The following is a 23,541-nucleotide window of genomic DNA, read 5'->3' as shown; positions in this document are numbered from 1 at the left end:
AATTTTTTGTCAACAAGATCATTAGAATTAGATCCAACATTGTGCTCCCATCCACCGCTTTTGATCCACCTACTATTGTTTTAAATGTATCAACCCACTTTGCCCCCATTACCATGCAAAACCCCATAGACAATTTCTCATCTGCGCCTGTCTTCCTGCAATCTTGATATCTTACCCAACAAACTCTTCTCAGAGGTCCTTCCTGTCATTGGCTGTACTCACTATTATAAACATGTCCCTCACCTCTGCCTATGTCCCCGATCAGTTTAAGACAGCCAGTGTCCAGCCCCTTCTAAAAAAAAACCTGGCCTTGGTTTAGCTGTTTTAAACAATTTCAGACCCATCTCAAAATTACCTTTCATTTCCAAAATACTGGAAAAACTTGTTGCTTAGCAGCTTCCTCAAGTTGTTGAAGGGAATAATATCTTTGATAAATTTCAATCTGATTTTCGTCAAAACCACAGTACTGAAACTGCTCTGTTACGAGTCATGAATGACATCCTTGTGCAGGCTGATAAGGGGGAACTCTCCATCTTGATCTTTCTTTTCTTTTTCTTTTCACTTGCCTTAGCCAAGCTGCCCTGTCATGTCTTCAGCTTGTACAAAATGCAGCTTTCTATTCTAGGCTGTTAACTTGGACGGGCTGCATATCTCACATCACTCCTGTTTTTAGCCTCGCTACATTGGCTGCCTCTATACTTTCTGTGTTCATTTGTGTGTGATGTCTCTATGTGTTCTTGAATGTGTCTTTTATGGTTTTCTTGTCCTCTTTTCTTTGTGCACCAATGTTGATGTAAAGCACTTTGTAACTTGTGTTAAAATAGGTGCTATATAAATAAATTTACTTACTTACTTACTTATACTTTCTGCACCTCAGGACTAAAGTATGGGATTTAAGGCCAGTTTTTCACTAACTAATCACAAGACAGAACCATATAAAATCAGGTTATCAATAAATGGCTTTATGATACTGAAAACACATTTTTTAGTTCACCTCTAGTGGTATGTAGCCATAAAAATAGTAAAATAGTTCTGTTTTTTTCTGCAGAGGTTTTGAAATATCCATCCCTTAAATTTTTGCATGAAAAGACATGTAATGAGGCAGGTAATGTAGGAGACCGATACACGGATCATACCTTTGCTACCTTTGCACAAATATAAACTCTCAAATAATAGTTTTAAAATATCTCCAATTAGGAAATTATGTACGAAAACACTTAACAGCCTTTGAGACTGAAACCAGTTCAGTTACAAATAATTGTCTTAAAACAACACCTACTTGCAAAAAACTTCCATTTTATCTGTATGATCTCCTGCTAACATGGATTCCCCTTTTCGAGACAGTTTTAGACTGAATTGGGAGAAAGAATTTGGCGCCACTGTTCCTCATGATATATGAGAGGGAGGGCTTCAACACATACACACAATCTTAAGCAATGCTAATCAGTTTCATTTCAAGATACTACACAAACTCCACTTTTCTGGGATAAAATTACACAAAATCTATCCAGATGTGTCTCTAGATGATGAGAGCTTGCTGAAGCAACCTTAAGCTATAGTGTTTTCATGCTTGACCAACTCTTTTGGTCTGGCATTTTGATGATGTGTTCATGATCTCTAAAGCCATCACTTCTAATCTAGCACCAGATCCTTTACTTATCATCTGTTGTTTATCTGAATCAACAATGAATCTGACTTGAATCTTGAATTCAATCATTAAAAATTAAATACAATTCTTACTCCATAATGATGTGGCTGGATGACTTAATCAATACTTTACATTTAGGAAAAATTAATTGCTTTAAGAAACTAACTCTGTCGATTTCATTTTGAATTTGGCAGCCCCTTAGGTGTACCTTGCAGCTTAAAATAAGAAGACAAACTATATTTTTTCATCTAAAACATTTCACAGTATCACACAAATGTCCAAGAATGTGATTGAGTGAAAATACACAGAGAACTTTATTGGGTTATGGCGACTGGGTTGGATTATTTAGACATTATGTTGACCTTTCTCCTGAAATTCTGTAATAAAATCTTAGTGGGTGTGATATCTAAAGGACGCAAAAAGTGCTTCTCTCCAAACTTGGACCGGAGAAAATTTTAACCCAACAACCTCACTCTTTGGCCTCTCCTCAACAAAAACAGCATTTCTGATGAACCTGTTGAATCAGTGGAGGAAATATCATGGTGCTTTTTCAGAAAACTATTTCAATGGAGAATGCAGAAACTGTACACAATTAAGAAAAAATAATGAAGATGATGATGATGAGGAGGAGGATGATGATAATGATGAGGATGAGAATTATAACAATTATCTGTTTGACTCTGACCTGGTCACTGCAGATGACTCTGCAGACAACAAGGTTAACGCTCTCGACCTCATAGTCGCACTCTTTCTTTGTGCTGACAGCTTCTTGCAACAGGAAATGGCCCTCAAGATTTCAATGTGCCAGTTTTCTGTCCCACTGCTGTTGCCTCATGGTGATAACAGTCAGTGTTCCCTGATGCTGTGTGCATCAGCTGTTATTCTTGTGTTCACTTGTCATTCATAGCTAGATAAGTCCCTTACTCCGAAATTAGCAAGCATTAAATAATTATTATCAAAACATACAAAGTTAATAAGAACAGCTGATAAAATAAAGTGACAATATACATTGATTGCTGTGGGTATAAAGGAATTCTGTGAACTTTAATTTTGCAATTGCATTTATGTTACCAATTTAGATTTGATGATAAAGCCCTCAAGAGCTCCTGAAATATTTAGTTCAGGTACCTTGAAAGTGCTTGAAAGGTGCTTGAATTTTATTCTTAAAAAGCCATATAAACCCCGGGACAGGATGACACAGAGTCCAAATGATTGAAGTTAACAAAAGTGTATTAAATTACATTTTTTCAATCTCTTAAGTTCTTGTTATCAAAGTCTGATCAGCTCGAGCACAGCTTTACAATATGCTCCTTCGTCTCTCTGCAGAGCCAGCATGAGGTGGCAGTCATTCCACTAACATGGAGAAGTATGAAAAGGTGAAGAAAATTGAGAAAGGTGTATTTGGAACGGCCAACCTTGTCAAATCCAAAGAGGATGGACACCAATATGTCATCAAGGAGATTGACATATCTGCAGTAAGCACCCTTTGTATAATATTCCACAATTTCAGTGTTCATTTGAGCTCCTCTTTACTACGTTGCTCTTTCACATTATCTGTCCCTCTCACTTTGACAGATGTCAAGTAAAGAGAGGCAGAAGGCTCAAAAAGAAGTTGAAGTCCTCGCCAAGATGAGTCATCCCTACATTGTCCAGTATAAAGAGTCTTTTGAAGGTATAAATGATCTTAGCTGTAACCTCAAAGAATCACTGAGGTCATCTACTGCAATGATACCCTGATGCATACACGTGTTTTCATGCATGTTCCTTATGCTGTATAAAAATCTTTTTAGTGAAGGACTGTCTGTGTATTGTGATGGACTACTGTGAGGGAGGAGACCTCTTAGAGAAGATCAAATCTCAGAAAGGAGAACTTTTCTCAGAAAAACAAGTAAGCTACTAACTCTTCAAGACAATCATGAATGTTGAGGATAAACCTGATAATCTTTAGGGTGAAACTGTACAACATGTGGATAGAATTCATCATATAACACTCACTATTCCACTTCACTGTATATGTCTTTAACATGTATTTAGACTCTTTTTAATGTTTTTAATATTATTTCCTTCGCTTTATCGGTCATTAGAATTACAGATGATGTATATAGTGCAAGTTGATACTCTTAGTGTGGCTTTATGTTTCTCTGCTTTCATAGATCCTGGACTGGTTTGTGCAGATTTGTCTGGCACTAAAGCACGTCCACGATGGAAAAATCCTCCACAGGGACATTAAACCACAGGTATTGCTTCATGCACCACATGATCTTGCCTCAGTGATGATGCATTTTTATTTGTATTGTATAAACCCATGATAATGACATTACATGTCTTTTCATGATGTCTGTATAGAACATATTTTTGACAAAAGATAGGACTGTACAGCTCGGGGACTTTGGAGTTTCAAGGGTGCTGAACAGGTATGTAAAATGTCATCTGAATGAATCTGCAGATCTCTATAAAGCCAAGATTAAAATGGAAATAGTAAAACATAATACAGTCTGTGTTCTATTCTCTTCTTATTTGCAGCACTGAAGAACTGGCATCAACAATCACAGGAACACGACTTTACCTTTCACCAGAGATCTGCGAAAACAAACCATATAACAACAAAAGGTACTAACTTGATGCTCTACGTTGTGTTTGTCTCATTTATGGTGTAAATTAATATTTAATAGTAATCCAGCGGACAAGTTCTCTCCCCACTGAACTGACTGTGAGTCATGCAGGATTAGGTGAAGAATATATATTCTCCTCTTTATTGAGCGAACCTGCTTGTTCATATCTACAACAAGAAGTTGCTGAAGTATTGATTTCCTCTTAAACTTTTTTAAGTTTGCATGTAACCTGATCAACTTTAGTTAACTGAATGAAGTAAATTAAACAGAAACTCAGGGACAAAAATGGAAATAAGTCTAGGACTTTATTGTTCAATAACTGATAAAGTCTGATATGTTGTGTTTTAAAATATATTGGAGTTTTGTCAATAAACTTAAACCTCAATTTTAATGTCCAATTGATAGTTTTCTCATCAATAGTCCTTTTTTCTCCTGTTTGAATGTGACTGTTATTGAATAAATGTAAATCTACCCTCAGAACTGATCCCAGTTTGTCTATTTGTTTGTTCTCTCCTCTGACTTTCTCCCCTCTGCAGTGATATTTGGGCCCTCGGCTGTGTCCTGTATGAAATGTGCACTCTTAAGCCTGCAGTAAGTATTCTGTGTGTGAGCTGTTTACTAATTCATGTAGATTTAATGTATCTTACACAACATTGCAATGTTCTCTCACATACTGATTTAGATTTTCTTGTATGTCTAATGGTTGACAAACAAGAATGGATAATCTTTCCTTTCTTCATTTTTTCTGCAGTGGTTAAAACTGTGTACTAAATGTATTTCCTCTCAGTTTGAGGCTGGCAATATGATGGACATACCTCTGAAGATCGTCAGTGGCTTCTACCCTCCTGTGTCTGATCACTACTCCCAAGAACTGCGTTCTCTCTCGGCACGGCTGTTGAAACACGACCCCACAGAGAGGCCCTCAGTCAGCAGCATACTGGAAGAACCTTTCCTCTCCTTTAGGATACAGAGGTTCCTCACACCACAGGTGGAAAGCACAATTAGTTGTCTTTGATACAGTAATTTACATAAAGCAGCCTGTGTTCAGTTATAAAACATTTATTCTCTACTCAGTGTTTGCATTGTCACTTGTCACAGGTTCAGTCAGAGACTCTTATGATGTCTGACAAAAAAGGAACACTTGTGTCTGAGCATGAAAGGAGAAACAAGGAGAAGCAAGAATATAAAGGTATGTAAGCCTATAGGCTCCATTTGTCAATGTCTGAATCTTGAGATAATCTGCACTAAACCACATAAGAGCATTAGCCTCTTACATTTAGCGTTAGCCGTACTATTTTGTATTTCTGGGTTCATAACAAGGAGTGTAATAATACTAATAATACATATTAATTACACACTTACAAGTTTTTAATGAATGAATGAAAGGCTTTTGAAAAGCTGAAAAGTTATTTGAATTAAATCAGTTGGATAGTTTTGAATTTCTTGTAACATTTCTGCGCATGGCCACCAGAGCTCCGTAGCCCTGCTAGTCAGAACGATACAGGAATATAAGCTCACTGTACGTCTCTTGTGTTACTGTGAGCTGACGGGCTGCAGTGATGCAAGAGATGCACTGTGTTCTTGTGTTCCCGTATCACTTTGACTGGCAGAGCTGACAGGGCCTCCATCGCTGTTTGTAGCCGAGCTCCAGCTTACACGCAAGGAGCTGATGGTCTCTGGAGATTTGCCAAGCTATTATTATTATTATTATTATTATTATTATTATTATTATTATTATAAATGTAAGTTGTGATTAAAGTTAAACAATTTAATGGTAAAAGGGTCTTCTTCAATTTAAGCCTTCACCTGTCATTATCATTTAAATTGGACCTATTATGCTTTTCTTTATTTTCAGTTATATATATATAATGTTATACTGTTGGATGTTCATATTAAAAGTGGCCAAAGTCTCAAATAATGAGGTAAACATATGTAGAAGTGTGAACAAAAAGCAGCGGTTGATGAGTATAAAGGGAGTGTAAAACAGTAGCCTTCTGCATTTTAATTCATTTCTTTATTTCACTGCAGGTCCATCAACCTCCTCTACTGCTGGTGCAGAATCTGGTTATGTAACCCAAGAAGCTGACAGTGCTGGTAAGTTATGTGTTTTAGTTAAACCTATAGAGAGATACATTTCCCACTTGTTGTAGTGCCCCGACAGTCAGAGGGGCCCCAATCAAATTTTGATTAGGGCCCCTGAAGGTCTGGGGCCGGCTCTTACCACGAGTCACCAAATCAGAATTTTTAAAATTGTACACATAGTTGTCTTTAAAGTTGAAGTGAAATGACAGTTATCTTTCATAATGTGATGTATTTCTGAGTGAAACAGAATATATGGGTGGGGTACAGTTACAAAAGGGATTTGTTAAAACTATTTCAATTTGATTGGATTGCTTTAAAGTGGCCACTAAACACCACAATCTCTGTTAAGGTGTTTTATAACCTGTGATTGTAAAATGGGGAGTTTGTTTCATTTTATATTTCCAAATATATGTGGCTGAGGATATTTAATATGAAATCATCTTTCTTAAAACATGGTCTTCCTCAATTATCCAACTGGATGTGAATTAAGCAGGTGGGCGTTTTCTAAGTTAACATTCTTAGTGTTGTTGAAATGAGTGAGTTCAGCTCTGACAGCATGTTGTGTTTGTGTGATCCCTATTAAACCAGTCTGAGCCCTAATTTACTTAACACTGTAAGAGTCTGACTTTTTTAGGGGGACATAGATCTGACTGTCATCTGCATAGCAATGAAAAGAAATGCCATGTTTCCTGAGAATTGAACCAAGTGGGAGTAGATAGAGGGAAAATAAAAGAAATGATAACGTGAATTCTATTATAAAATATTTACTTGGGCCTCAGTTCAATTCCAATGTTAGCTCCAATGTTAGCAGCAGACTAGCTCACTAGGTTCACTTTGTGTTAGAGACCCTTTACTCACTACACTGTTGAGTAGAGTTGTACTCACATCAGATTACAGAACAGTCCAGTTCACCTGCAGAGCAGCTGCCCTACACTCACCTCCCATTACAGCCTACATACCATCATCATCATCAACATCAGCGAAACATCCACTTGAGCCTAAATGTCTCAGTAGAAGAGAAGTTTTGTTGCAGCAGATTTTACAGTTCCTTGATGGTCAATTTCAAATTCAAGTTCAACAAAAAACTATTCAGATTGTGTTCATTAATGTTTTTAGATATGCAAGTCTATATTTAATTAAATATTTTATATAGAGTTGGCCTAAAAGAGATTCAAATAAATAAATTAATACATGAATTAATTACATACAAGCACAATGCATCCTCATATTCAAAATAATTAAATACAAAATGCACACACGCACACATACATTAATTAACATTAATTTCCTTGCGCTAACCCTAACCTTACTTTGAACTTACATCAAGTCTTCACCCTAAAATTGAATGATTTATGTAGTGGGGACTTGATTTCTGTCCCCAAAATGGAGGCATGGAAATCACCAGCATCCTTATTGTTTTTGCAAGTTAAATACTATCATTTAGTAGCAGCAGCAGTAAAGGTCGATTCCATGAACTGTCAGAGATCCAGACAAACCCTTTCCTCCAGAAACACTGGTGTGCCATCTTATATGTTACAATATAAGATTTAATAATATAAATGTGTTGCAGAAATAGCACTATGTTGTGTATTTTTAAAACATGTGGTAGAGAATACAGACAGAAAGAAACAAACAAACCAACAAACAAACAAACAAGGAGGTTTTCTTAAGAACAATCATTTTAAATTAAATTGACACAGGCCAATGCAACTGATTTTCTGTACAAATTAGAATAAACCCTGAGGAGCAACATTGAACAAAACACAGTTACAAATCAGAAACACAACTACATTTCATAACATGTTAATATTAAAGACACCAATGAATCAGAAAAAAAAAACCACAATCATGGGGCTATTTTCCACTAACTCATTCACTAACAAAGATCACGCCATTTGAACGGTACAAAAGTAGATTTATTTGGATTGTCGAGAGGGTTCAGGATTGATGAGGATAGTGTATGGTTGCTGGATGTGGAGTCGAGGAGAGGGATAAAAGGGGTTGATTGCCAGGGGATGAATGGGAGCTGAAGGTTGGTCCAGGTCGTATAGGGTGGGATGATGGGGTCAAGGAGAGGGATGATGGGGTCGATGGCATAGGGATGACCGTGGACCAAATGGAATCACAAAGAGGCTGGAGCGTCGAGGAACCCAGGGGTCAAGACCCAGGGTGGGGGACACGTCTTGATGCGCTTTCTGCTTCGTCATCCCCCTGTGGTTCCTATAATAGGACAAGAAGAATTACTTATGTGGAAGTATTAACCCACCTTTGATGGTGGGAAGAAACTGGAGTACCCGGCGGAAACCCACGCGAACACGGAGAGAACATGCAAACACCACACAGAAAGGACCTGGGATGGCCAGTGTTCGCACCCAGGACCTTCTTGCTGTGAGGCATAAGTGCTAACCACTGTGAGCCACCATGATGCCCATTGAGAGGGGAGAGGGGAGGGGGCGTAAGAACTGAGACGAACGGGAGAGAAAGGGGTTAGACACGCTTATATAGGTATGCACGGATGATTAAATTAGTGTGGCACAGGTGATTGAATTAATGAGAGAGAGGGGCGTGGTCTTGTTCCTGAACCTTTGTTATAATAACTTCAAATCAGGTCCTCCATAAATGCCAACATGACACTGAAAACACATTTAAAAACATTTTCTAACTCATCTCTAGTGGTATCTAAAAACAAAATATAAAATATAAATAAATAAATCTAGCCATACAAAGGTTTAGATTTATTTTTAGAGGTTTTAAGATATCCACCCCTCAGATTTCTGCTTCCACCTCAGTACAATGGAGGTGATGGGAATTTAGTTTATGGTGCTAACAAGAAAGACAATAGTTTTCATTTAAAATGACACTAATGGACAGACAAAAGGTAATAATAAAATAAAAGAGAAACCCATTGTAGAGGACACAGTGGCTAATAACAGGAGGGAAATTGTGAATGTAAATATGCTTTAACTTAATTTATCTCTGATTTATTTACTTATCACTTAATCTTGTCAAGGAAGTTAATGAGAGCAACAAGACTTATATTAATGCCAGATGTTATAGATACATACATTTGGTTGTCAACAGCATACAAATAAAAATTAATATTATATTACATAAAAGTCCTAGAGGGTTAATCATTTTTCTGGAAATTTTTACAAATGATCTTTTTTTCTCTTTCCTAGTCTTTTTCAACCTTCTCTCCAAACTTGGACTTAAGAAATTTTATCCCAACAAGCTCACTCTTCGGTCTCTTCTGGAAATCAATAAAAACAGCATCTATGATGAAACTGTTGAATCACTGGAGAAAATACCATGGTGCTTCCTCAGGAAACTCTTTCAAATCAACACAGGATGCAGAAACTGTACACAACTATCAAACAATGATGATGATGAGGAGGAAAACAATGATTTGTTTGATTTAGACCTGTACACTGCAGATGACTCTGCAGACAACAAGGTTAACCCTCTCGACCTCATAGTCGCACTTTTTCTTTGTGCTGACAGCTTCTTGCAACAGGAAATGGCCCTCAAGATGACAATGTGTCAGTTTTCTGTCCCACTGCTGTTGCCTCATGGTTATAACAGTCAGTGTTCCCTGATGCTGTGGGCTCTGAGAGACATCGTCAAAGAGTGGTGTCCACATGATTTGTCTGAATCAAGAGGATTTGTTGAGGACAACATCATCCAAGCAAATCTACCATTCTTTACCTTTGTGAGGCTGAAAAACTGTAGTTTGTCCAAGTCACAGGTTGTGAATCATGTTCTCAGTTGTGGCCAACAGAATCACAACATCTTCATACACAGAGATATGGAAGGAGGAACACTTAAAAGAGAAATTGCCAATGGTTTGGTCGAGGTTTGCTGGTACCTTCCCTGTGGCAAAAAAAATCTTGACATATTTCCAGAACCAGTTGCCTTTGCCAATTTGAGAGGAGACATTTGTGAGTCACTCGCACAATTCAATTTTCTTTTTCAAGTGTCAACTGCTACCTTTGTGTTCCTGGACAAAGTTGAAGAAAATGAGCACAAGATTCTGACTTCTCTTCAAGATGTGAAATCCAAACTCTTCTTTGTTGTTAATTGCAAGGACAACTCTAGAGAGGACATGATGTCTGTCAAGACAACACTGAAAGAGTTAGAGCTACCAAAAAGCAGCGTGAAAATCAAAGACCCAAAGGTAAATGTTGCAGAGTTTTCAAAGAAACTTTGTGCAACCATCAAGACCTCACTGCCAGAAGAAACAGCTACGTTGAACATTGTCAATATGCACAAAATAGCTGTTGAACTTGGTCTATCTGTGGATGAAAACACAAGTGACAAACAAAAGAAAGCAGCAGAGGAGATCATGGTTGACATTAAGGGGCGAAGTATACCAGACTACAAGAAAGAACGACTTCCTTTGCAGGGAGATAAGTGGAAAAGATTATCACAGTTAGAGAAGGAGGAGTGTAGATTGAAATCTGGTGACTCAGGCCTTGAAGAGTATAAATCCCAACTACAGGAAGAAAAACAAGAAATTAGGGAGGAACAAAGCAAACAAAAACTGTTGAAAGGAATGAAGAGTTTTATTAAAACTTTATCCACAAGTGACAAAGAGAAAAGAGATTTTTTCCTTAAGTGGATGAAACTCAAGTTTAACACACATTCACGGAGGAAACTGTCTGAGCTGCGCAACAAATTCAAAGAGCAATGCAAGAAGAAAGATAAAAATCTCATTGCAGTGTTAGATCAGGCTTTGATGGAGAGCTCTTTAGGAGTAGAGCATTACATGAGAGAGATGGGACTCATCTATGAGTTCTCAGTTTCTGGCTCAAGAAACACTGCTGATGAAATATCTCGTCTCCCTGGTTTGGCAGCTAAAATGCTGTTGGATGGATATCCTTTAGAGCTCTTGGACGGAGATGCTTCCAACATCCCAGAGAGATGGGTGACAGATGTGCTGATGGAGCTTCACAAGAAGGTTGGAGGGAAGAGCAGACTGTTAGTACTGACTGTGCTGGGTGTTCAAAGTACAGGGAAGTCAACACTCCTCAACACCATGTTTGGTGTGCAGTTTCCTGTCAGCAGCGGCAGATGCACAAGAGGAGCTTATATGCTTTTCCTCAAAGTTGGAGAGGACATGAAACATGAGTTGAATTATGAATTTATAGTTCTCATTGACACAGAGGGTCTAAAATCTCCTGATTTGGCAGAACTAGAGGAAAGTTATGAGCATGACAACCAGCTGGCAACCTTTGTGATTGGTTTAAGTGATGTCACCATTATCAACGTCGCTATGGAGAACTCAACAGAAATGAAAGACATCCTGCAAATTGCAGCTCACGCCTTCTTGAGAATGAGACATATTGGTAAAAAGCCAGTTTGTCATTTTGTGCATCAAAATGTTTCTGGAGTTTCAGCTCATGCAAAGACCATAACAGAAAGAAAACATCTCTTGGACCAGCTCAATGAAATGACACAAATCGCAGCTGAAATGGAAAAGAAGCCTTCTATTAAAGCATTCACAGATGTGCTGGACTATGACATAGACAAAAACAACTGGAACATCCCAGGACTCTGGCATGGAACCCCTCCGATGGCACCAGTGAACACAGGTTACAGTGAAGCTGTAGCAGATTTCAAGAGAAATCTTTTGACAACAGTGAAAACAAACCAAAACAATGAGGTCTCACAGATCCCAGAGTTTCTAGTATGGATAAAAAGTCTCTGGAAAGCAGTGAAATATGAGAACTTCATCTTTAGTTTCAGAAACACTCTTGTGGCTCAGGCCTACAACAACCTTTGCAAAAAGTTCACTCAATGGGAATGGCAGTTCAGAAAAGAAATCCTCTCCTGGCAAACAGAAGCAGAGTTGGAAATCTTAAATTCTGACAATGAATCTGATATTCAAACTTGGAGCATTTTGGTTGAATCAAAAAAATCAGAGGTGTCAGAAAAAATAGCATCTGAAGAAAGAAAAATGAAGGAGAAACTTACAAACTACTACAAAAAGAAAGACCAGAATGTAAATCTGATAGAAAAATACAAAACTGACTTTTTCAACAGCATCAGTAGTCTCGCAAAGGAAATAGTTTATTCTGTGAACAATAGATTGGATTATGTCCTTGAGCTAAAAATAAGTTCAAAAAAGGCTCAAGACATTCACAAGGAATACAGAGGCGGGATTGAAGACAAGGTCATGAAGCTCCTGAGTGACTGTAAAAACTCTGATAAACTGTCTGATGAACAGCTGAAACAGGAGTTTGAAAAGATGTGGACTGAAGCCACAAAAAATGTGTCTGGCCTGAAAGAACAAGATATTGCAGCACAAATTCTCAACCAGTTGAGAAAAAATTTTGCTAACCAGAATGTAAATGAGAAATTCCAAAACATTGAAGACCTAAAGGAGATTGGGAAGACTCCATTTAAAACCAGACATGAACATGTGGACTCCTTTATGGAGAAGTTTAAACACCTGTTTCGGGGACTAGAAGATCTGCAGAAGTTTGCTGACAGTGTCATTGAGTCTTGCACACTGTTTGTGTTTGATAAAGCAAAGACAAACACAGATTATCACGACTCTTTTACAAGGGAGCTTCTGAAAAAAATAGATGACTTCATTCAAAGTTACAAGCGTCACAAAACAAATACACAGTTTGAGATTGACCTGAAACTTCACATGTGTGGCATTGCCTCAAGGGAATTCCTCAAAATGCACCAAAAATTCTTGTCAGATAATGATCCTCAAATTCAGCTGCAGAAGTGCAAGACTCAGTACTTGGCAGATTTTCTTGATTTATACAAAGAGAGAGATGATTGTCAGCGCAAAGCAAAGCATTTTGTCCAGTTTTGTATCAAACCTGCTGTGGAAGAGTACATCAACAGATCTCTGGGGATAAACATTGTGGATAAAATTTTGACAGGTTGTCATTCAGCAGAGTTCAGTTCCCGCTCCCCTTTCCAGTACAACATTCAGGAAGAGTTGCTGCAAAAGGACGACTTTGCCAGTTTTGTCATGTACATTTGTAATTATGAAATATATGTTAAAGATTGGATATTTCAGCAAATCCAGCAACAAATGCTAGAGGACAAAACTTTGTGCAATCTGAAACAAAAGAATCTGAAGGTGATAGTTGACAAAATCACAGCAGCCTTAGAGCAGGCCACAAAAGGACCAGATGGTGTTCAACTGCCAGACAACAATGAAAGCATCACAGAGCTCATCAGCAACATGCGGGAGTATTTGATTAAAGACATCTCAATTTCAGTGGAGGCTGAAAAAACCACCTTGTTTCAAATTCAAAGCACATGTCATCCATTTATCAACAGCCTCAAAATGTCAATAGAAGACTTGAAAGAACAGCTTCAGGAGGAATTCTCAAAGTCTGAAAACATCACTGAGACTCTGAACAAACTTCCAATCAAACCACAGGAGGAGCTTTTCAAGCGAGTGTTTGGTTGTGGAAAACAATGTCCATTTTGTAAAGTTCCCTGTGAGGCTGGAGGCAAAGATCACAAGCAGCATCATGCAGCTGTTCATCGACCACAAGGTCTTGGTAGGTACAGGAATGATGGCAGTGATAAGCTGGTTGAAACACTGTGTACAACTGATGTGCACAGTCAACTTGAATTCAGCAACACAGATACTGAATGTGAGTGGCATCCTTACAAAGACTACACCAAGTACTATCCAGACTGGCACATTCCTCCAGATCCTTGCATAGAGGCATCTGACTACTGGAAGTTTGTACTGGTAAAATACAATGACAGATTTGCTCAAGAATATGAGGCCAAGCCAGCTGATGTTCCAGAGGCCTGGAGGAGAATCACAAAGGAAAAAGCACTGAAGGGGTTAAAAGACGCCTACAACATAAAGTGAACAACGTACAAATGTCTTTAAACAAACAAAAATCAAATATGAAACATGCAGGATTTTTTCAAACAAAAATGAACACTGGAGACGAGCTAAAGGAGGACTTGAGGACTAAACATCTTACAGCATTCAGCAGATCAGATCAGTCAAATTCATTAAGTTAAATTCAATATCGATCAATACTGTTGAAAAAATGATCAGCTTGGTTGAATCATTAATGTTACCTAAGTCCTCAGTCTCATTCAAAGTAATGAAAACCCTCCCAAACACATTAGTTTTGTTTTTAATGTTTTATTTTTAATGTTTGTTGTTTTTTTGTAACTGACTTTGTGTTTCAAACTCAAATTCAGATTAAAGCAGCTACTGACAGTGAATACTGTGGCATCCTTTGGTCTGATGAACATGATGAATGACAAATGATGAGTTGAACAAGTTGTTGAGAAGTTGAAAAGCTAGAAATAGTTATAGTTATCAACTTTTTCGGTGCTGTTTATTTTACTTTTTTATTTTGTGTTTTTAATTTTTGAGGATTACAGACATTTTGTTTTCTTCTCTCATGATTAATGACTGGTGTTCATGATAATGATGTTGACAATGATAATGACAAAGAAAATGATGTACAACAAAGATCCTGTTAAAAAATGTTTTTATCTTTATTTTTTGGTTTGTGATCATTACAAATGTTTTGTTTTTCATTTCTTCAAGTTTTTATTATTATTATTATTAGTGTTATTCTTTTCTTTGTTCATATTGATATATGACTATGTGAATAGTAACCAGTGTGCAAGATAGTGATGATGATGATGATGAAGATGTAAGCATGGTTCATTCAGTGTTTGCAGTTGGATTTCTAATGGTTACTACCAGTCAATGATGCCTTTGGTGCCTTTCTGAAGCTGAACATGTAACAAAGAGGCAGAAAGCACAGAAACAATTACTCAGACTTTTAAATATTTAACATATTTTTTCTTATTTTATTCTTTTAAATAAAAATGTGATGATGATGATGATGATGATGATATAGGCCTGCAGTATGTAATTCAAAGGTCATGTAATGAGATGCTGTTTTGTGACATGTTTTACTACTTTTAACAGTTTTTATAGTTTTATTCTTTAACATTTCTTGCAAAACATAACATGCTACAATGAAAATAGTTATTCATGTTTTCTCGGAGAGTAAAATAAATAAATTGTCATTAGTTGAAATGTTTGCATTTGATGCAAATTACTTTGTGATTCATGTACAAATACTGAGACGTCCTTTTATGTGTTGTTGATGTTTAACTTTTTCTGAGATATTATGTGTTGAACACGTCAAATTATCTTTTAAAAAGTATTTTTTGATTTTTGCATTTTACTTTTTAATGAGTAGAACATTTTCTCCCTCAGTCACTTTGTAACACAACTATGTACATGACATGAGCTAAATATAATGATGCTGATGCTGTTGTTGATGATGAAGGAGAACAAAGGCCATGTGAAACAGATGTTTTCTAACATGTCATCACTATTTAATATTTTTACAGTTTCATTTCTAATAGGAACATGTAAAACATTTGATCTTTTGATGTGTGTTTGATAAAAGTCAGTGAATAAGAGTCTTTATGTTGTTGTAATTGACCTTTTAGCTCATGTTTAAATATTGTCTAAACAAGCCAACTGTGGGAATAATGTGGCATCTTCTGCTCTATTGATCATGTTCAACTTCTGACACAATGAATTAAACAAGATACAAACAAGTTTTGCTTTGTCAGTGTTTTTTTTCTTCTTTTTTACAGGTTGACATACAGTATAGTTATGTGTATAATGATAAGTGATGGTGATAATATACTGTATGCACAAAGATCATGTGGCTAAATATCTTTATCTCCAACATTTGACACCAAACTACAACTTGAGATTAATATTGACAATTTCAAATTTCATAAGTTTACAAATATTGGGTATAAAGTTTTCTACAAATGTATGACTTTAGTTTGATGTTTTTAAAGCTGTAATCAAAGCCGCTGCACTACTGACAACAATGGTGTCACTCTTTACCAGCTGTCAGTAGTTCCTTTATTTCCATTGTGCATTGCATTATGGGACAACAGTGTCTATCAACACCAGTTATCAATTATTAATCAACGCTACAGACTCAGAACATGTTTAGATTCAAATTGTATAAAATTATGACCCAATGTTATAAAATATGATTCACAGAGTGGTTTACAGGTATTTGGAGGATTATTCTCTATTTTTGGTTTTATCTTCACAGTTGAGATATCTGTCTCTGAGTTTTCTGCCACCATCCCAATACAATGGAGGAGCATTAAAAAGTGACATTTAAAAGACTTCAACAGTATCACGTCTTTCTAAAAACAATGTCCCCACTTACTCTGGACAATCCACAGGACACATTCTCAACAACTCTGAGTGGAAAGACTTTCTACTAAACTAATCTGACATCTTTTTACAGTATTTTCTGTGGATTATCCACAGTAACAGTCACATTTTCTAGAAAACACACTGCTGTTGATTTTAATTTAATGTAACTTTTCAGTGCTGTGAGAACCACAAATGAAACTCCATTGAACTGGTGTGGTGACAGACATCTCAAACACTGGACAAATAAAACCAAAACTCTCTCCATGACTACACATATCACAAGAGGTTACTCACAAAATGTTTTTCTGCAGTTTTGGGTGAACTGGTCCTTTAACAAATAGAACCACTAGACACCAGTAGATGCTGTTAATTTAAGTTGAAATCTGAAGAGGATTAAAGTCTATCTGTTGTATGAATACACGGTGAAACACTGAATCACAGTTCAAAGAGCAAATATTGAGAACAAGAGAGAAGTAGTGAAGTAGTGATAAGTTCAGTCTTCTACCACTTGAGGGCACAAGAGTCAAGTCCATCTTGTGTGGAGTCTACACTCTATTGCAGCTTTCTAAATGGAAAATTAAGAGTGTCTGAAATCAGAAACTGTACAGTCTTATTCATATATTAATAACTCCTGTCTGTGTTTGATCCAACAAGATGAAAACATGACAAATAATCTGATGGATTGTGGATTCTTTGGTGCTTTTATGTCTGGAGCACTGGACCAAATGGATTTCTCTGTGTGGGATAATAAAGTTGATCTGAATCAGAATCTGAATCACTCACCGACCCTCACAGCCAAGTCTGATCAAAATACATTTTGTAACACTAAACATAAAATATACATATAAAGAAATAAATGCATATAAACTTGATTTATTGTTGACTCGACGTGTGTGTTGAATTTGTCGTCTGATTAAAACAGCAAATATTCAGAATCCTTTATTTTAACTAACTAACTCCAACTGATTCGGTTTTCAGTTGGAGTTTGAATGTGAACAAAGTTATCAGTTAAAACTGAGAGGTGGAGACTTTGATGTAAAGTTCATTTCAGTGCTGCACATTTTGCATGTCAGACGCTGCCATCCAGTGGTTCCACTGCAGAACAACATTCATGTTAAGCACAGTGACATCTGCTGCTGGGGAGCAGGAAGGCCGTCATCTCTCCTCACTTCTTTCAGAGTTTGCAGAGTTGTTCATCATCAGCACCAACACATATACTCTCTCTCTCTCCAGCTCTCTCTCTCTTTCTCATGAGATTTAGGATTTGAGGAAGAGAGGTCGACTGTTGTCCCTTAGAAGATTTTCCCACCTTACATTCACACACTCACAACACAGTTGTTTTTTCTACTTTTTTATAAATCAAACACCAGCTAACCAACCTAATGTGTCTCTTTACATGTGATGTCATACTGATTATAGTCAAGTTTTGTCTGTATATTCTCACATTGAATGAAGTGACACAACAGATTTCTCTTTATTAGGAACAAGACTGAAAATATTGTTCAGAAGACTTTCATCTGAAATCTGCAGTCAGTCTCTGTGCTTGTGTTCAATATTTTGCAAAATTTGTGTGTTATTAAAAAAATTAAGACAATGCATTTCATTTCATTCATTATTGCTTTGACAGTTTTGGATCACAGTTGGCAGAAATGCCTCAAATCTCTAAAATCTCTAAAAAACTCTACACATGTCTTTCAAAAATAAGCAACTGAAAAAAGCTTTTTGTAAAAACAAAACAAGACTTTAAAGTTGCTTTTGACTTCCTGTTATGTGTTCCAGCCTCAGGGTCAGAGTGAAAAGTTATACTGTATTACATATAGCTAAAACATTTTAAAGATTTATTAGATACTGTTGGTTATTTATCAGAGGGAGGGGGGTGGCTGAGGTGTGACTTTGTTTCTTTTTTTTATCTTTACTCTCCCCGGAGCTACAAATACTCTCATCGGCCACTTTATTAGGAACACCTGTGAAATCTAATGCAAACTAATACAACAGCTCTGCTATAAATTCTACATTTATGAAGCTTTTACGTTTTCAGTTGTTGTTGACATTGTCAGAAAGATGATAATTCTACTTTATGTTTATTATTGAGGTCGTAGTGGATGGTTGTGTACTGGAGTGCATTATATTGAATGGTGTTCCTAATATTTTGTCCACTCATTAATGTACATGAGCTGTAATGTTAAATATATTTGCTGATGTAAATGTATGTTACAATTTATTTCAGACATGCGTCTACCAATAGGCCTAAATATTTCTATATGAATAAATAATGATTATTGTTATTATTTTTACACTGTTAACTGTCAAAAACAGCTATTGCCACCTTTCATATACACTCCTTGGCAACTTTTATTTGGTCCATCTATACAATTTAATTCAGTCCAACGCAACACATCTGCCATAAATTCTACATTTAGGAAGATAATACTGTTCAGTTGTAGGTGAGACTGTCAGAAGTGATAATTCAACTAGATCTCTATGTTTATTACTGAGGTCATAGTGGTGATGTTGAACTGGACAGCATTATATTGAAATGTGTTTCTAATATTCTTCTTCCTCTCTGTGGAGTAAAACATTAGAAGCTTCTCTAAATATAAAGCAGTCCACTACAACCTCAATAATAAATATATAGTTTAATTAACAATCTCTGACAGTGTCAATCACAACTGAACATTATCTTTGTAAAGGTTGAATTTATTGCAGAGCTGCTGTATTTGTATTGCATTGAATTTTACAGGTGAACCTAGTAAAGTGGCCTCTGAGTGTATATGAACCTAATTGAAATAAAGCTATATTGTAAACAATGTATAAGAAACTCACCCTATAGCCTGTAGACTGAGTGAATTACCATTTTATTTAACTTCAGTCAAAGAGTTCAGTTTGTGTGCCTTGTGAAACAATAAACTAATATTACAAATTAAAAAAACAAACAAACAAAAAAAAAAAAAACACCATCAAGGCATAACATAAATAACAAAATGATTCATCCACTAATGAACTAATATTCCAGCTGTGCTGTGTTTGCTGATGTAAATGTGTTACAGTCTATTTCCTAGATGGAGCACTGTACTACTTGAAAGGTCCTGGTAAGGTCATCAAAACCAAAGTGGTCAGAGGCACAGAGGAGGCTGATGCCATTTTTAGGGATTTTCATGACAGCTCCACAGGTGTGGAGGTATAATGTATATTATACTTTACTGGTATGTATATGTATATTTTCATTAAATTACAGTAATTTTAAAACCTGTTCTACATGGTTGACTTCAGTGTTAAATACCAGCAGATAGTTAACTTCTTCATGTATATGTATTTTAAACAGGTGTCAGAATGTGCAGTGTGCCAGTCAGCTGGTCATATTATTAAAGGTGGAGTATACCCCCATAAAGGTAGCTGTTGTTGACACGTTCTCACAATTAATGTGTGTTGTTTTACCAGAGAACATATTTACCTTACAGATATAAATACATAAAATCTTTACATACTTCTCAGCAGAGCCTGTGGAAAGGAAGAAAGCTTAATTTTCTTTAAACATGTTCAGACACATTATATCCAGAATGACATGTATATTTTTATGTTGTACTGCCTTTTTCAGGTTACACATGCATTTGAGCTACTTGACATGGACCTGATAGGTAAACTGAATCAGTCCATCTATGTCTTGGTGGACGACCTGACAAAATGGCCACAAGCTTATAATCTCTGTACCAAAACAGCAGCTGAGGTGACTGAATGCATAATTACATTTTTCCATCAGTTGGAGGCTCTGAAAAGGATACTGACAGATCAAGGAACAGAGTTTGTGAATGTGGTCATTTTGAAAATACTTGAAAAAAATGTTGCTGAAATATTTAGTTGTGTTTTGATCTGTAAATGTGGAGGATATTTTTGGTCAAAATGAAAATTAAAAGTCCAAATAGAAAATTAAAAGAAATCAAATTAAAAAGATTATTATTTTATTACACTATTAGGAATAATCAAGCCATAATTAAACTTATAAAGAAAAAGGAAATTGAAAAATCAAATTTAAAATGTAAAATGATCATTTGAAAATGTGACGTGATGATGAAAATAGTGAAATTTAAAATGCAAAAGCTTACGATAGCCACGATATGTTTCTCCGGACTGAACCTGGTCCAGAGCAGGTTGGCAGTGTAGCCCAGGATACTGTGGTTATCTACACTCGATAACAGTGAATCATCTTTGTGACATTGGTAACTCTAGCTAACCCAAAGATAGATAGGTAGCTCACTAGGCTTGCTTCATGGTACAGGCCCCTTGTGTGACTCATTACACTATTGGTTAAAAAAAACATAAAACCAGACAAACCTGCTTGTTCTAAAAAATGTCCAATGCTCAAACGCTTTTGAAATGCTTTTCAACAACCTGTGATAAATATTTTATATTAATGTATCCAGCTGTATATTCAATTCAAGGGCTTCGGATATGCTGGAGTTGACCAGGGGTGGATTTAGTGATTTGGGGGCCCTGGGCAAACTCAGTCATGGATCTAATTGAGAATGTGGTAGAAGAAGTAGTCGACTCAAAACTTTAATAAACTTTAATATTAATGCCACACTAAACATAGTCTGTTAAAAGTAAAGTAATGTCCTGCATTCAATAATGTACTTACGCAAAAGTGCAGAAGTATTATTAGCACAATGAACTTACATTTACTTAACGTCTGTTCAAGGTGAAGTTCATGTTAACTTCTATATATACCGATGGATAGTTTAATCTATATAAAAGCGTCATACTTTATTTGCTGATCATATATTTGTGTATAAAATCTTAATCTGTAAAGTAACCAGTAACAAACAAAGTGAGTAATTTCAGGGTATAATGAGTAAGAATAATAACATGATTTTATATGTTTCATATCTAAACATCATGATAAATCTATAGCAGTCTGGGCCTGGCAGTGGTCTACCTTTCATAATGGTAAATTCTGCCCCTGCAAACCACATACAAAGGTATGTCAGGATAAATACAGTAAGGGAAAGAATATGTGCTCATAGAGTATTCAATAGAGATGCTGCTTTTAAAACTCAGAATGTTAACACATCTCCATCCCTTTGTGCATTTGTGGGACAGTCGTGTGTTGTTTTCCATTAAGACCCAGTGAAATTAAAAATACATTTTCCCAGTTTTAATCCTGTGTCCCTGTGTTAATGTTAATTTATCTCTTGTTACATGCCAAATATGTGTCATATAATCAGTATCAGCGTATTTTTACATCAAAATCCAAGTCTTTTCTCTTCCTGTAAAGTAGTTTCAAATGTTTGCTCGTCCTGCACTCAAAGACGTTTACAAAAATTCACCCAATCAAATGTGAAGAGGGGCTAACCACACCGGACATATAAAACCACGCTTCACTGTTTGTGGATCTAATAGCTAACAGAACAATATGGAGAGAGATAGGAAGAGATGTATGTAAGTTGGATATCAGTGGGCAAAAACTTTGTTTTCATTTCCAAAACAATGTGGCTGAGGTCTAATTCATTCATCTCTCCCTCGTCCTCCTGATCTAACAACAGGTGAGGAAGTGTGTGTGGAGCCGATCAATGCAATTCAATTCAATTCAATACAATTCAATTCAATTCAATTCAATACAATTCAATTCAATTCAATTCGATTCAATGGGCTTTATTTGATGAAAGTTTCAAGAGCAATGTTGCCAACACATCAAAGTACAATTTGTCCAAATATTTTGACATTTCAAAATAACAGTAATATGAACATTAACACAACATTAAGTTTGATATGTATACATTTTATATATACAGTACATGCTATGCATGTATTTGTGTGTGTGTGTTTGTGTGTGTGTGTGTGTGAGGGTGCATGTAACATATGCCTCTTGCATGTTACATTAAATACATCAGTTGAAAATCTTGTAATATAGAATATAATTTTGTCAGAAATTTTACCTTTATTTAATAGTTGTAAGGTGTACATATTTGTATTATTTTCATATTTTTTTTGCTGTATATTTCATTTAAATTTCATATTTAATACTTGGCTACACAGTATCCAAGGTAATGATGCAGCTATAAAGCATCACCGTGGGAACAAGTCAGACCGGGCTTGTATCCTCCAGGTGAGTGTGTGACTGTTAATGGAAACCTGTAAATATTAATTTATAGCTGATCTGAGAGAGAATTAATTACTAACTATAACTATATTGACATTCAGAGTGATTATCTATGTGAACCGATTCATCTGTATCAATAGTGTCAATACTCCTCCGATAGCAGAACTCTGATTTGCTTTTTGGCTCCATGAAGTCTATCTTTGTGAGGATGTGACTTTTAGACCCATGTATGTATGTGTGTGTGTGTGTGCATTTGTTTGTTTGTGTGTGTGTTTATCTAAGTGTCTAAGCCTAACCGCTTTTTTAGCAATCCAATCAAATGCAAAGGATTTGATTGGATTGCTTGTACACCACCCAAATATTAAATTTCACTGGGACTGTAAGATCAAACTTAGTGGTTAAATTTACTGTTGAAGAGCTGGGGAGGCGCCATCGTCAACATGGATAACTGCGAGGCATCGGGCGAATGAATTCTCCAGTGACTTTTATGCGGACGAAGGAGTGTTGTTTTGTAAACTCTAGTTATGATGGTGACAGTGGGAAAGGGAGAATGAATCAGAATAGACTTTTCAGATAGCAAAACTCATATTTGCGCTTCGGTTCTGTGATGTCTGTCTCTGTGAGGATTTGACTTTTAGACCTGTGTGTGTGTGTGTGTGTGTGTGTGTGTGTCAGGATGACAACAGTGTGGATTTTACACATTCAATACTTACATGTCAACCTCATTGAATTGTTCCATGTAGGCCATGGCTGTGTTTGAAATCACGTACTGACATACTGCCTGCTACATACTCAATCAGTATATAGCCTACTGCATACTGCCTACTTAATGATCAATTAAGTATGCCTACTTAATGATCAATTAAGTATGCCATTACAAGCAGACTGT

General features: G+C 36.3%; 1 protein-coding gene across 1 annotated transcript in view; it reads left to right on the top strand.

Annotated features, from left to right (window-relative positions):
• Nucleotides 1-2,847: 2,847 nt before the first annotated feature.
• Nucleotides 2,848-23,541, top strand: part of LOC122986658 (interferon-induced very large GTPase 1-like) — a 75,482-nt gene continuing 54,788 nt past the window's right edge. The window contains exons 1-10 of the mRNA XM_044357952.1: nt 2,848-3,123; nt 3,224-3,320; nt 3,439-3,536; nt 3,802-3,885; nt 3,995-4,062; nt 4,172-4,258; nt 4,797-4,851; nt 5,048-5,248; nt 5,359-5,449; nt 6,289-6,354. Of these exons, the coding sequence (XP_044213887.1) occupies nt 3,007-3,123; nt 3,224-3,320; nt 3,439-3,536; nt 3,802-3,885; nt 3,995-4,062; nt 4,172-4,258; nt 4,797-4,851; nt 5,048-5,248; nt 5,359-5,449; nt 6,289-6,354 (964 nt within the window). The 5' untranslated portion in view covers nt 2,848-3,006. The remainder of the gene's footprint in view (nt 3,124-3,223; nt 3,321-3,438; nt 3,537-3,801; nt 3,886-3,994; nt 4,063-4,171; nt 4,259-4,796; nt 4,852-5,047; nt 5,249-5,358; nt 5,450-6,288; nt 6,355-23,541) is intronic.

This window comes from Thunnus albacares, chromosome 1 (assembly GCF_914725855.1).
Source record: "Thunnus albacares chromosome 1, fThuAlb1.1, whole genome shotgun sequence".
Classification (NCBI taxonomy): Eukaryota; Metazoa; Chordata; class Actinopteri; order Scombriformes; family Scombridae; genus Thunnus; species Thunnus albacares.
This window is presented reverse-complemented; position numbering and strand designations above follow the sequence as displayed.